We start from the raw sequence: 13,313 nt of genomic DNA on the forward strand, positions 1-13,313 counted from the left end.
TAGAATTTTTAGAATTGCATATTCACCCTCTTTTAGTCGGTCTCCTTGATCCTACAACGGATCATATCAAGCACTTCCTATGAACTGATCATATCATCGCTACTACTTCATCGGTTTTTCCAGGGCCCGATCCAAGAAAAAATATTATTGGTGTCACTCCTATTAGAACATAAGTTCATTACTTATTTATAAGTGTATTTGCAATTTATACTAGCGTTTAACCTAGTGTTAGTAGTAAGTCATTGGTGTCACTTGACACCAATGATTATATGTTGGATCCGCTCCTGGTTTTTTCATGGATTTTCTTACCATTTTGGAGAAGTAGATTTATCGATGATTAGTAAAGTCGGTGATATAAATACTTACTTAAAGTTTGGATATCTAGTCATCTACTGGATGTATTAAAAAAAATGAGAATATAGGATTTTATATAGATTTATTTCTCTATTAGTATAATGGCCCCATGTTATGTTTTGCCTTAATAATCTCAGGAGAAACAATTATAATGGGTCTGTGTCTAGATTCAATCCTAACAATCTCGGTTAGTTCACTCGTGTTCTAAATCCAAAGTTATTGTCGGATGAATCTATTCATGGCTGAAAATCTCAATGGGTTGGTTATGTTTCTATCCGGCTAGGCTTATTTCGTATTGCTTATACGGCTTCCGGTGTATCTCGGTTCTCTTGGCTCAATCTACTCTCGACTCATTGATAATATTTTCTCCCTCCACTCCTTGTACATACTCCATCCCCTTCTTATATAGTCGGGTCGGGGTAAATAATGTATTTGGATTTTCTAGGTATAATCTTTATTGATTGTATTATTTTTGAATATCTAGATGCCCTGTTCCTAATCTAGAGATGATTTATATATAGAATATGATAAACTGTCTGGAATATTATCACATGCGTATTTATCTTATGGATGTTATGAAACCTACCCTATCAGATAGAGAATTTGTGTACGATGATGATCAATCTTCAAGATATACTATATTTCTAGTAAATTCTTAATTATTTAATTATCAACTCCCCATCAATATTCTAGTATTCTAGTAAGAGACAAGAAGTTTGAATAATCATGAGTGGTGACCTTGCTTATATGTATTAGTATTACTACAAGTATATCTCTTGCAACAGTTGATTACGGAGTATTTGGATGAGGGTACTTATGAGTGGAGCACACTTAACCATCGAGATTAGAGCGAGCCTGTGGTTAAACTTAACAGGCATGAAAGAATTAGCGCTGCTAAGGCGCAACTAGGTTGGGCCACAATCTGTGAGACCTCGTGTCCTAGCCGATTTTTTATTTCCAAAATTTTAAAAAATGTACGTCCACTATAAAAATTAACAGAAATATACTCTGTCAATCATCTAATAGACTATAAATACCTGTAGTCCGTTGAATGGATAACAGGAGGAAATAACGCCCTCTGATTGGGCCATGTTTAATATTCAACGGGCCACAAGTAACGGTCCTGTTCACATAGTATTGAATCCAGAATAAATGATTAGGTATCCTACTGGTTAGATTAGAAGTTTAAATATCTTATTTATTGAATTAGGTAGTATCTATAATATATCATTGAAAAACGAAAAATTATCAAGTATTCTATATATCCTCCACGTATAATATGAGTCTATCTCTGGGCGTGCCAGTAGACCTATTACTCATTGAAGGGGCAACATATTTTTATCACCCGTTAACGGCCAACAGTAGTATATTTTTGGAATTTTTAGAAATAAAAAATATATAAATAAAAAAGTTTTGCCCAAGCCTATAAGGCGGAAACGCACGTCGGCCCAACTGAAGCCCACAAGCCTCCATTTCATGCGCCCCACACTGCACTCCTCAAGTCCTCCTCGGCTTCCGCTCGGATTCAACGGCCGCCTGGCTCACCCGAAACAGCTCAGTGTGAGTGGAGCCTCAGTGTGAGTGGCGACCAACCCGATACACCACTCGTCTCCTCGGCGAGCGACACGCTCGGATCGGTCCCCTCCGCCGCCGCCGCCGCCGCCGGGGGTCGCCTCATCCTGCTCGAATCCCCAACCGCGACCGCGCCCGGCGGAGCAGCAGGCAATGGCAACGGAGATGCTCCCCGTGGTGGACCTCCGCGCGCTATCGCAGTCCGACCTGGACGCGCTTGCCGCCGCCTCCGCCCACGCCGTAGCCCCGCGGAGCTGCCCCGACGCCGACCCCCTCCCGCCCCACAAGATCGACCGCGCCGTCTTCAATGAGAGCGCGGGTTCCCGGAAGCAGACCTTCTCCCGCCTCCGCCTCGCCGCCGCCTCCTCCTCCTCCGCGTCCGCCCACCCCACCTCCCCTTCCTCCGCCCCGCCGTCCTCGGCGCGCAACGACCCCGATAGCCGCCTCGTCGCCTACCACCTCCGCCTCCTCTTCGCCCCCGACGACCCTTCCCTCCCGCCACCTCCCGAGCCCCAAACCCTAGCCCTAACCGAGACATCCCCTTCGCCGCCGCGGTCTCCGCCCCCCGACCCCGACCGGGAGACCACGAACTCCAAGGGGATCTCTGTTGACCTGGTGAGGCTTGCGGGGATGGTGGACCCGTACGACGCGGAGTTGCGGAGGCGTACGGCCGGGATGGTCTCGGAGACTGAGCTGTTTGGGTTCATCGCTAGCGTGGCGGGGCAGTGGGTGAGTCAGAGGCGGCGGAGGAAGTTTGTGGATGCGTCGTTCTTTGGGGATCACCTGCCCCGCTGCTGGAAGCTGCAGCTTGGGCTCAAGCGGAAGGAGCGCACCGCCTGGGTGCACTGCTTCAGCTACGTGAGGTTTGCCACTTTGCCCTCTCATTCTTTCCCTACAAGTGATCGAATGTTTGTATCAGTAACTGGAACGGAACTATGTCCTATATTAGGTAAAATCTTGACACTTGCTGTGATGTTTACTTGTTCAGAGATGCTGTAGTACTGAGTAGTGTATGGTGTGTTATGCAAAAGATGAGTGGTCGATTTGGTAATACATGATAGCTCTGGCAGGCAGTGCTACGAATTGATGCTTCTTAACCTTGGAATTTTATCAGGGGCGGCTGCTTCTTTGAGTTATTAATTCACTCAACATAGCCTGTTGGCTGTCATCCTGTCGAATGCCTGCTTCATGAATGGAGATCATAATTATTATGGCGTTGATATAGCGTCGCCATAGTGCCGATATAGCGTCGTGGCATTGGATTGCTCCTCGCCATGGCGTGGAAGTGTATGACATCCACCATATAGGTGTGGCGTTGTTGTTGCACTCTGTGGTGTCTCCGTGCTCTGTGGTGGGCGCCAGGCACTGACATGTTATTTGGTGGAAAGGCGCTGACATGTTTATTCCGTCGAGGTGAACCCTAGTCTAGCTGCCTCCTTTCCTTGCGTTGCCACCGCTGAGACGGTCGCCCTCCCATCCGCCTGTGTGGCCCGCCATTGAGCCACCTTCCTTGTGTCGCTGCCGACCTGCTCCCGGATCCAAGTCATCCGCCCCTCGTTCACCCTCCCTGTGCATCCCACCTTCCTGTGTTGCTTCAGCCTCCCGCCCTCCTAGGTTGCCGCCGTCAAGCCGGATTGGTAACATTTTCATTTTTTTGGTTCTGGCCACACTTTTGCAGAACATGGCTGATCAAGTGACTGTAAGGCAAAGTCAAATGATCATGGGTGCAAATATGGATTTGGCCAACCATTGGCAATAGAGTTGTTGTGCAATGTTGCTTGTGTGATAGAAAATTAACCGGAGGAATTAAAATGATCCTAGACTATTACTTTTGTGCTACAGTTACTTTGCCAGTATAATTTCTTAAATATCCTAGACTATGATGTGTGTATGGCGCCGCCATCCATGCCGCACGTCATAAGCGATATAAAGATGTGAAGGTGGTAGGTCGCTGCGCGTTGCTGCACTGCTGTAATAACTATGATGGGGATATGTGCTAGATGATAATAACATTATTAGAATACTGAACTGAATGCTTCTTATATGTAATGCTGAGTTTTCTGGGCTGCAAAGAAAAGTTGGTGCTTGTCATGGTATAGCAGCATTTGCCGCTGTTGTTTAAGTAATCAATAACGTTTAATGTTTATGCCTTTTGATAATCTGCTCCTGTGCTTTGCACACCTTTTTTTATAAACTCTTCAATGCATGCATAGTATGTGCATTACAGCAGCAACAGCACTACCTAACCATTGCTGGGCTGGCTTATCAGGATAATTGGATTTTACTATATTGACAGCTGTCTGTGATATTTGAAGGGTTTGAACATAATAATTTGTCATGGATTTTTTTAGCCCCACTAGTTTCTTTCATTGACATGCAGTTCAGACCCCCACCTGTTTAGTGAGAGGGCCTGTGAAGAATAAGGACATGGCTTAGTCTGTAGCACAAAATAGTGCCTTCTGTTTTCTATACTTAGCTCCTATATCTGATTGCGGTAGCATCCAAAACACTTGAATATTCTAACCATATTAAATGTCCCTAATATGTTCTATCATATGCACTCATATTTACCACCCTGTATTTTCTATTTACCATTTTCTATAGCAACACTGGAGATTATTTCTGATCATTTATCTTCAAAATTCTGAAAATCACCTATATTTTTTCTACTTTTAGACTATTATCATTTGTTGCTAAAAAGTGATGTGCAAGTGCAATAGTCAATAACATTGTTAATATTTGCTGCTTGGAAATTCTGGTTGAGAACTTGAGATATTAGACATATGCTTCACTGTATCTACTATTTATGTGCTGCTCAGTTGATGCATATAAAAATGCATGCCATATCAATCTTGGTGTTTTGCATATCATTGTTATACGACTCTCCAACCTAGCTAAATGTGCATACCATATTTTCTAGCCCCAAGGGAAATCAGTTTTCTACTTGCAAGGAAGTTTCTGCATACCTTATGTCACTTCTTGGGTATCCAGAAGCCAAAACAGTCACTATTCAGTATGACAGCACATCAGAGCATCACTTATGTGCTAATGCTGGTGATGATAATGTAAGTTTAAAGTGTATGAAACTTAATTTTGTGTACTTTATTTCACCTAGTTTAATTTATGGAGTATGTGACAGGCTTTAGGTTCTCAACATCAAATTGGTTCAAGTGTAGACAACCCAAATGTCGTGCCAGTTGCCTCTGATACTTTTTCCAGCTATGCCAGTGATTCGCAGGATAAGAATGTGAAGAATGTAGACATATTAAATGCTTATGAATGCCGGAAATGCAATTTAACCTTTTGTGATCGGAGTGCCTATGCACAGCACCATTTGTCATCTCATGAAATGAGTGCTAAGAGGCGCAAGACTGGCAAATTTGGTGAACCAGTAGTAGGCAAGGATGGGAAATTTGAATGCCCTATTTGCCATAAGAACTTTGCAGAGGAATCACGGTACTTTGGCCATGTTGGAGCCCATGCAAGGTATCAAGAGTTAACTCCCGAGGCACTCTTAGATAAGGCTTGTTCAGGAAAAGTAGTTAGTGATTCCTTGGCAGAAATTTCATTTAGCCTTCAGGAGTTGACCGAATCACCTGGACAGAACAACAAGATTTCTGCTGGCGAGGCAGGCTTTCAGCACCACAATCGTTCAAATGAACATGGGTGCAATAACTCTGAAGTTACCGAGCTTTTTAGTGCAAATTGTTCAGATAATTTCATTAGGCCAATTGAAGCTTGGCGTAGGCCTGAAGAGATTCATCTCATTACAGATGCTCCAAGTGTATGTGGATATACAAATGATATACTGGTTCGCTGTGATGTAACAGTTCCAAAAACAGCCTCTAACTCCAACGATCAACCTGATGGCAGCATTAATGGCTTTGCTGAAGTGACTGTGTTTAATGATCAGGTGGGAAGTGACCATGTTTTCAGACCTACTACCCTTCGGAACGCCAATCATTATGAGAACCAAATTATTGATCATGGAATGACTGCTCCAAAGCAAATCAGTAACACTGTGAAAGCAAGGGATGTCAATCTCAATTCAAGCCTAGACACAATATCCTTCCCTATTGCTAGTGCAAATAATGAAACATCAGCTGCTCATAACGAAGCTAATCGGTCATCCTTCTCTGCAAAATGCATTACTGGCAGCTTTAATAATAATGATGGTTCATCTAGTGTTTCGTCCTGTTCTGGATCAACCTATAAAATATCTAGTTCCCTTGGCACAGCAAACAAAACCTCTATTGCTTCCTCCAGATGCTTCAGTGCAAGTTATGGTAATGATAATGGTGCTGTTGAAGCTAGCATTTTCGGTAACAAGAACAATGCAGTGGTATATCAGTCTGATTTGGGCAAGCGACCTGTCTCTCCTGTGGCAACTAAGGCGGATTGTTTTGTTTCCAGTTCAGTGCAATCAAAAAATAGCGATAAAGAACGTGCATCCAATACAAAGGAACGAATGGATAACATGACGAACAGAACAAGTAATGAAGTTGGATTCGGTGCTGAAGCTTATAATAATGATATCTTTACCGGTGGTGTCACTGAAAGGGGTTTTGCCCAATTCAATAACAGCTTTACTCACATAAAACCTAATGCTTCTAGCCATGGTTCACTACCTGAATATAACATTATGACAGCCAGTAACTTAATCAAGGGAAGTGATTTCAACTGCATGAAGGGTTCCTCGGTTAATAGAAGTGATATCAACAGCACGAAGGGTTCTTTTGTTAATAGACCCATCGGCAACAATGAACCAAATGTTCCTATGCATGAGGTGATTGGAAAGTCTACTAACCAGATGCAGAATCTTTATAACAATTGTTCTTCTGGTTGTAACCCACTCGCTGCATCTAATACTAGTCGGAATGTCAATGTTCCTATTTCTATGCAGGCCAATTTCGGTACCATGTCCTCTGTGGTCCAATCTGTTGGTGATGTTCCAATGAGCAGTACAACCCAAGATCAGGTAAACTTGGCAGGATATCTAGGCTTTGGTGACTCTTCTGCTCTTTAACAGTGCTTTGAATATTTTGTTTTTGAATATCTAGTGGGGCCATGCTGATGTTATACCACTTAAATAAGTGTTTTCCTTAGTCTCTTTCGTTTCATATGGATGAAGCAATATAATTAGATGATGGAAAACTTGCTAATTGATTTATTCCTTTTGTGATATGTGACTGTTTATGACTGGATGAATGGATTTCTTTGTTCAATGGTTGGCTTCCAGTTTATTACTGAAAATTGCATCTTGTTCTTTTATTGATTTTCTGCTCTTTCTTGGTGTCCTTTGCTTTAGTTTAATTTTGTTTATGCTCCATTAGTTGGTGAAGTTTTGTTGATGCCTGATCTTGCTCTCATAACTTGCTTATTAGGATTATCTTTTAGTGTAGTCCTTCACTTGTTTTGGTTCGGTATTGTTACCAAATCTTTGTGCTTGATCTCGCTAGTGCATGGAGTGATTTTTGCCACATGAATATTCATGACTTTATTTAATGTTGAGCACCCATGTGATAATTTGCTAATTTTTTATACAGTGTGATTTGCATCTTGGATTTGGTGCCCATAAGCAGCAGATATTTTCTAGTCAAGGAGAGGTTACATCGGCTGCAGCTGGATCCCCTCAGCTGGGGAGCATCGCCAAGAATAATTCTTTACCCACCGGATCCTCACAGTTTGGGAGCATGGCCAGACCTAGATCTTTCCCAACTGGATCCCCTCAGTTCGGGAGCTTTGCCAGGCCTAATTTAGTTCCTGCTGCATCCTCTCAGTTTGGGAGCATGGCTTCACCTAATTCTGTACCTCCTGCTGGATCCTCTCAGTTTGGGAGCATGGCTCGGCCTAATTCTGTACCTCCTGCTGGATCTTCTCAGTTTGGGAGCATGGTTCGACCTAATTCTGTACCTCCTGTTACATCTTCTCAGTTTGGGTGCACGGCTCAGCCTAATTCTATAGCTCCTGCTGAATCCTCACAGTTTGGGAGCATGGCTCGACCAAGTTCTGTACCTCCTGCTAAATCCTCTCAGTTTGGGAGCATGGCCGGACCTAATTCTGTAACTCCTGCTGTATCATCACAGTTTGGAAAAATGCCCAGTCAAAATTTTGTGAGCACACCTGAGCCAACTCTAGTGTTGGGGTATGCACCACAGATGGGAAGTGGCCCTCCAGCCCAGTTAGGATGGGATCTGTCCTTATCAAGAATGGTCAATGGAGGCATGTTCACATGTGTTTGTATATGGTGCAACAGCCAGTTCCATCATTTTGGCCCCGTTGATGGGCCACAGACTGGTTCTTTTGGCTTCATTTGCCCCACATGTAAAGATAGGATGTCTGGTCGTAATATGCCCAACCATGGTTCGTGGCAGCCTTGAGGTGCAGCGGCTGGCTGTTGACCATCTCTTACTGAATCTGAATAATCTTGCTCGGGTTTTTGTTCACGTGTCTGCCGCGGGTTGAAGGTGAGTGGACTATCATGAACTGGTCTGTTCCAAAGGTGAGTGGACTATCATGGAATGATGGCACATCCAGTAGACTACTTGAGATCCATTTAAAGAGTAAGTAATGTATGGTGCACTCCTGGAAGGTTGGGTCTTGAGATAAAGAGCATGCTGGGAGCTGGATTGTAGTGGAGACTCGAGAGGATATGCAAGTTAGCTGCTGCAAGAGGCTGAAGTTTGGGTTCTTGCTGTTCTGCAATTTCGCCAAAAAAAAAAACAAAACAAAGGGGGAACATGAAGAATGCAGTTATCTTGGCTCCAAGTATCAAGGAGGTAGTTGCACAGGTAAAGCTTTGATTGTTAGAGAACAAGTTGGCAAGTCATGTCAATTCCTAGGGCAACTCGGATTTTATCCTGTTTGAGCTCTAGGTGCGATGGGAATGCTCTTTGTTATCAGTACTAAATCTTCTACTTCACTCCAATGTCTTAGTGGATCTGTGAAGTACGCCTTAGCTCAGGCAGAGCAGGCATTCTTTCAATTGTAGTTACTTTTCCCCAATCCGGGGAAGCTTTGTCAATTTTTGCCTACTGAAGTTCTTCAGATAAGCGTGACTTTTGACTCTTCGCTTGTGACTCCTAGAAGAAGGCTTTTGAAGCTCCTTTCCACCGGCTCCAACCTGGCTAGAGCATCTGAGCTTCTAGTGAGTAATCGGCTTGGCTTGCTGGATGCGGTTACAGGCTCCCGAAGCCAGTAATAAGCTGAAGGAAACATGGCCGGCAAAACCATTCGCGCAGTAAGTACGACGACCTGAAACTGAATCTTGGCAGTCTAGTAGGCACGAGGACACTCGTATACGTACGTCGACACGACGGTGCCGGCGCACATCATGCACACGTATATTGACTATTGTTTTTAATTAGGTATCTCTAATGGTTATAAATAGCTATTATCTCTTAGCTAAGAGAGTATATTTCTTAAAATTTATATAGTTCGTGTCGTTTGTATTGAGTGATTTGAAAGTATTGACTCTTCGTCTCTTCTCATTAAAACAAATAAGAAATCGTACTAGTTATAATATTAAAAAAATACACTCTCAATTAAAAGTTAGCAGCTAGCTATCTCTGACATTAAGATGTATATCGATGAAATCTGACGGGCTCGGCAGCTACGTGTGCCGGTGCCTCCCCACACAGAAGTCGTAGCTAGCAAGAAGCCAGTACACGCGCATCATGATTACACAGACTCTTCGTTCGTGCCCGAACTCCACTGAAAAAAAGCATCTGTCCGTGTAATCATCATGCCGCCTGAATCTGTCACTCGGACGCTCCTGCGCTAGTACTCGCGGTGGGAAGAAAATTTTATGAGACATTATTTCACAGAAAGACTCTCTCTTATATACATTATGTGTCATATTTCTTTCTCTAAGTTATGCGTGTCAATCGTTGGATTAAAAAAGAAGGGTATAGATCAATAACTTATAGAAATCTTTTGGTAAAAAATCTGATAGAATTTCCTTCCCTCGCAGTGCCCCAAGCCGGTGAACCTACTGAACTACGTGAGCATCGTCATCTGTCTCGTCACAGGCAGGGTGATGTTCCTCACCGAGACCACCAAGAGCTCCGTCATGATAGACCCAGACATGCTCGACACTGTCGGCAAGTTCAGGTACACAGACAGATTAAGCGGCACGATGATACAGCAGTCCGTGCATCCGGTAGTGACCGAGTCCGAGTTCTTGACGTTGCTCCCGGACCTTGCCCGGCCTGGCCACCTGATGGTGAGAATGGAGGCACGAGGAGAGGAACGAGAGGAAAGTGGTGGGGAGAGTGGACCGCCGAGGAGAGCCGATGTTGAGGTGGATGCCCTCAGTCACCGTCACGGAGAAGTACGTCGTCGTGCACATGCTTAACCGTGCCGGGTCGCACGCACCAATGCAGCACGGCGCTGCAACGCTGAATATGCTATCTGCCACACGTACGTGCCGCCCCACACCGAGAGGAGAGGGGGCATTCAACCGGAAGCAAATTCTATAGGATTTTTCTATGAAAGGTCTTCGTAAGATTCTGATCTAACTACACATCTTTTGATTCAACGGCTAGACTGAAGAAAAGAGTGAGGGAGGAGACACACGTCATCATATGGAAGGAGTTCTTTCGTAGAATCCATATAGCCTAGTCGCGTACAATTTTTAAGTAACTTATATTTGGACAGCTGTGTTTTTTCTTTTGAGAGAGAGAGAACGACAGCTACATGTTTTATTGGCATGCTCGTTCCTTGCCAAAATATTGTTCATACATACATCGCTAGTACAGATATAGAACATTGTTCAGACGTCCGCCGATCTTTCCATGTACATGCATCATGCATGCGTGCGCTATACAGAACACACATGAACGATGGTGATTATTTGGTACATTGTCCTTCTCATCTCGTCTCTGGAAGTAGATCTGAAAACACGTGCGGTACCGGTACGATCGAGCTCCAAAACCATAACAGCAACCTACGCAAGTCATGCGGCCATTATCTATGGTGCAGCATATTCGACTGCATATGGCCCCAAATTTTACACAAGTAATTAGCAATGATCAGCTGTGTTAGACGAGACAATGAAGAGTAAAGCAACACTGTTTATTGTTGCATCTGCAGAAAGGATGATGGTTTTCAGTAGAAGTTAAGATGCCGATATACTGTTTGGAGATCTCTTTAAGCATGCATGACATAACTCTTAGTATCATAAGAAAAATATGTGCTACAATTGTATCATTAGATGGAAAAGACTCATTTTGTTATTGGCTTTTGTGAAATCCTGTTTGATGAAAAAAAAAATAGTTGAGTAATGAAATTAGCAAAACAAATGATTTAGTATAATGATATTAAGATGATATCTATTTGTTACTACGATGTTACTGGAATATGCTCATGGAGCATGATTGATTTATACGCTTCTGTTAGCGTTGTCGTAGATGGGCCGACATAATTATGGCGTTAGGAAGTCACCTTCTCACAGAGACGGCACCCATGAGGAGTCAAGACGTGATTATGTGTGAGGAAGTCACAGAGATGGGACCCTTGAGGTGTCAAGTGCGAGGTTGAGTCCAAAACCTTGTTAGGGCATATAGTGATTGTTCTGAAAATTTTCCGAGCATCTTTTACTTGTTCTTGAGTAGTTTTTGGATAATTCCGAGTACTTTTCATCCTGGATACTACTTGATACAATCTGCTCGTGATTATAACTATTGATTCACATATCACTGCCAGTTCAAAAACTGTATTACTATTGGTTTTTAACCGACAGTAAATAAGTGGTAGTAATAATCCGTTATTATTATCATTACATGTTTGTAACACGAACCGGTAGTGATACAAGCTATTATTGTCATTTCTTGAGCTTATTATATCATTTTGTATATACTTATCATTACTGGTTACAGCTATAAATCGATAGTGATACTCAATTCAGAAAAAAAAGTTAAGTATTAATGTATTAATTTAAAAAAGATTAATATTACTAATTACCGTATTCATAGAGTTCATATTACACTAATCTTACTGTACATCAAAAATTATCATCATGCCTACGACAGCACGCAAAACCCTATATGCGCACAAGCTACCCATGGCCAAGATAATACTCGATCCACGACCGGAAGTCATCGTCCTCGCTGTCACCGTTCCCAGTCTTCTCCTTCGGATCCTCCTCTTCCTCTGACTAGCTCGTCCGAGCCTTCCTCGCCTTTGGCAATTCGTCCATAAATGTATCCCACACCTTGTTCGATGTGAGGGACCCCGCCAAGTTACCAGAGTCTGAGGTCAGGGGTGCCTTATCCGATGACCGTGCCTACGGTGCCTCCTCCTCCTCCCCGGACAAGACAGGTGAGGGAGGCATCCTTAGAGAAGGCGGTGGAGGCGATAGTGGATCCATGGATAGAGCGACGTGGTAGCGGAGGAGGCAGTGGAAGGCGGCAATTGAGCGAGCGAGAGTGAGAGAGCGAGCGAGCGAGAATGAGCAACATTTAAAGTTGCTAGGAGAAGCCGAGCAGTCGTGCATGTGAAGAAGTACGGATTTTGAGTATCACTGTCGGTTCATAAACACAATCGGCATTGATAGCCATTATCACTACCGGTTATAAAATACATATCTTTTGATGAGCTAATATAATTATCGGTTCGTATTATGAACCGACAACTATACATCATTGCCGGTTTGTAACAAGAACCGACTGTGATATATCACTGTCTTTATGTTACTAACCGGCAGTGTTAATCACTATCATTATCAGTTCTTCCTAGTTCGGTTTTTTGTCTAAAGCTTCCGAACTGGCAGTGAAGAGGAAGCACGGATGACTCTTTTTTTTTTGGTAGTGTATCTAATTCACCTATTTCTTATAGGAAACGTTGCATATTTGTGTATAGTTTGTACTGTCCAAATTTCATGTAGATCGGAGATGTAGGGCCTAATTTTAAATTCAGTTCATGGTCCGGAAATTATCAAAAAGAGAACATGCATACGACGTAAATGCCTACATGCATGCTCGCTCAGGAAATGGAAAAAAAAAACACGATTTTCAAAGCGGGTTGAGGGTCTGATCATACACTTACACGGAGACAAGAGGTGGTAGGTCGGTGGTGGCCATGACCTCGCCGGCGTCGAGGTTGGTGGTCTTGGCGAGGGCCTTCCTGGAGAGGTGGATGGTGCTCCGGCACCCGTCGCCGTGGCAAGTCTGTTCACGAGTGTCCCACGTGGTGACGCCAGATGCGGCTGTGGCAAGGGAGGCCGTCCCTAGTAGCAGGACTACAGCCATCACCATGAGCATGAAGCTCAATTTGGTTATTGCCATGGGTCTGTACAGGAAGCTTGAACTAGGGGAAAACGAAAATGCGCACCGAGGTGAAATTCTGACTTTCCCACGAGCAATGCAAGCAGATTATAAGCGTACGTA

At 43.6% G+C, this 13,313-nt stretch overlaps 2 protein-coding genes across 3 annotated transcripts; both read left to right on the forward strand.

Annotated features, from left to right (window-relative positions):
* The first annotated feature begins 1,878 nt into the window (after positions 1–1,878).
* Positions 1,879–8,960, forward strand: LOC133895385 (uncharacterized). Of its 2 annotated transcripts, XM_062335674.1 has the most exons (5): positions 1,879–2,789; positions 4,847–4,991; positions 5,066–6,712; positions 6,830–6,904; positions 7,473–8,960. In XM_062335674.1, the coding sequence occupies exons 1-5, from the start codon at positions 2,080–2,082 to the stop codon at positions 8,304–8,306; spliced, it is 3,411 nt and encodes a 1,136-aa protein (XP_062191658.1). In that variant the 5' UTR covers positions 1,879–2,079; the 3' UTR covers positions 8,307–8,960. The 2 variants fall into 2 exon arrangements, with proteins under 2 accessions (XP_062191658.1, XP_062191657.1); XM_062335673.1 differs by having other exon boundaries at positions 5,066–6,904.
* Positions 8,961–9,043: 83 nt separating this feature from the next.
* Positions 9,044–10,548, forward strand: LOC133895386 (carotenoid cleavage dioxygenase 8 homolog A, chloroplastic-like). Its single transcript, XM_062335675.1, has 2 exons — positions 9,044–9,166; positions 9,899–10,548. Exons 1-2 carry the CDS (start codon positions 9,143–9,145, stop codon positions 10,280–10,282), a joined length of 408 nt encoding a protein of 135 aa, XP_062191659.1. The 5' UTR covers positions 9,044–9,142; the 3' UTR covers positions 10,283–10,548.
* Positions 10,549–13,313: the final 2,765 nt, after the last annotated feature.

Source organism: Phragmites australis, chromosome 16 (genome assembly GCF_958298935.1).
Source record: "Phragmites australis chromosome 16, lpPhrAust1.1, whole genome shotgun sequence".
Taxonomy (NCBI): Eukaryota; Viridiplantae; Streptophyta; class Magnoliopsida; order Poales; family Poaceae; genus Phragmites; species Phragmites australis.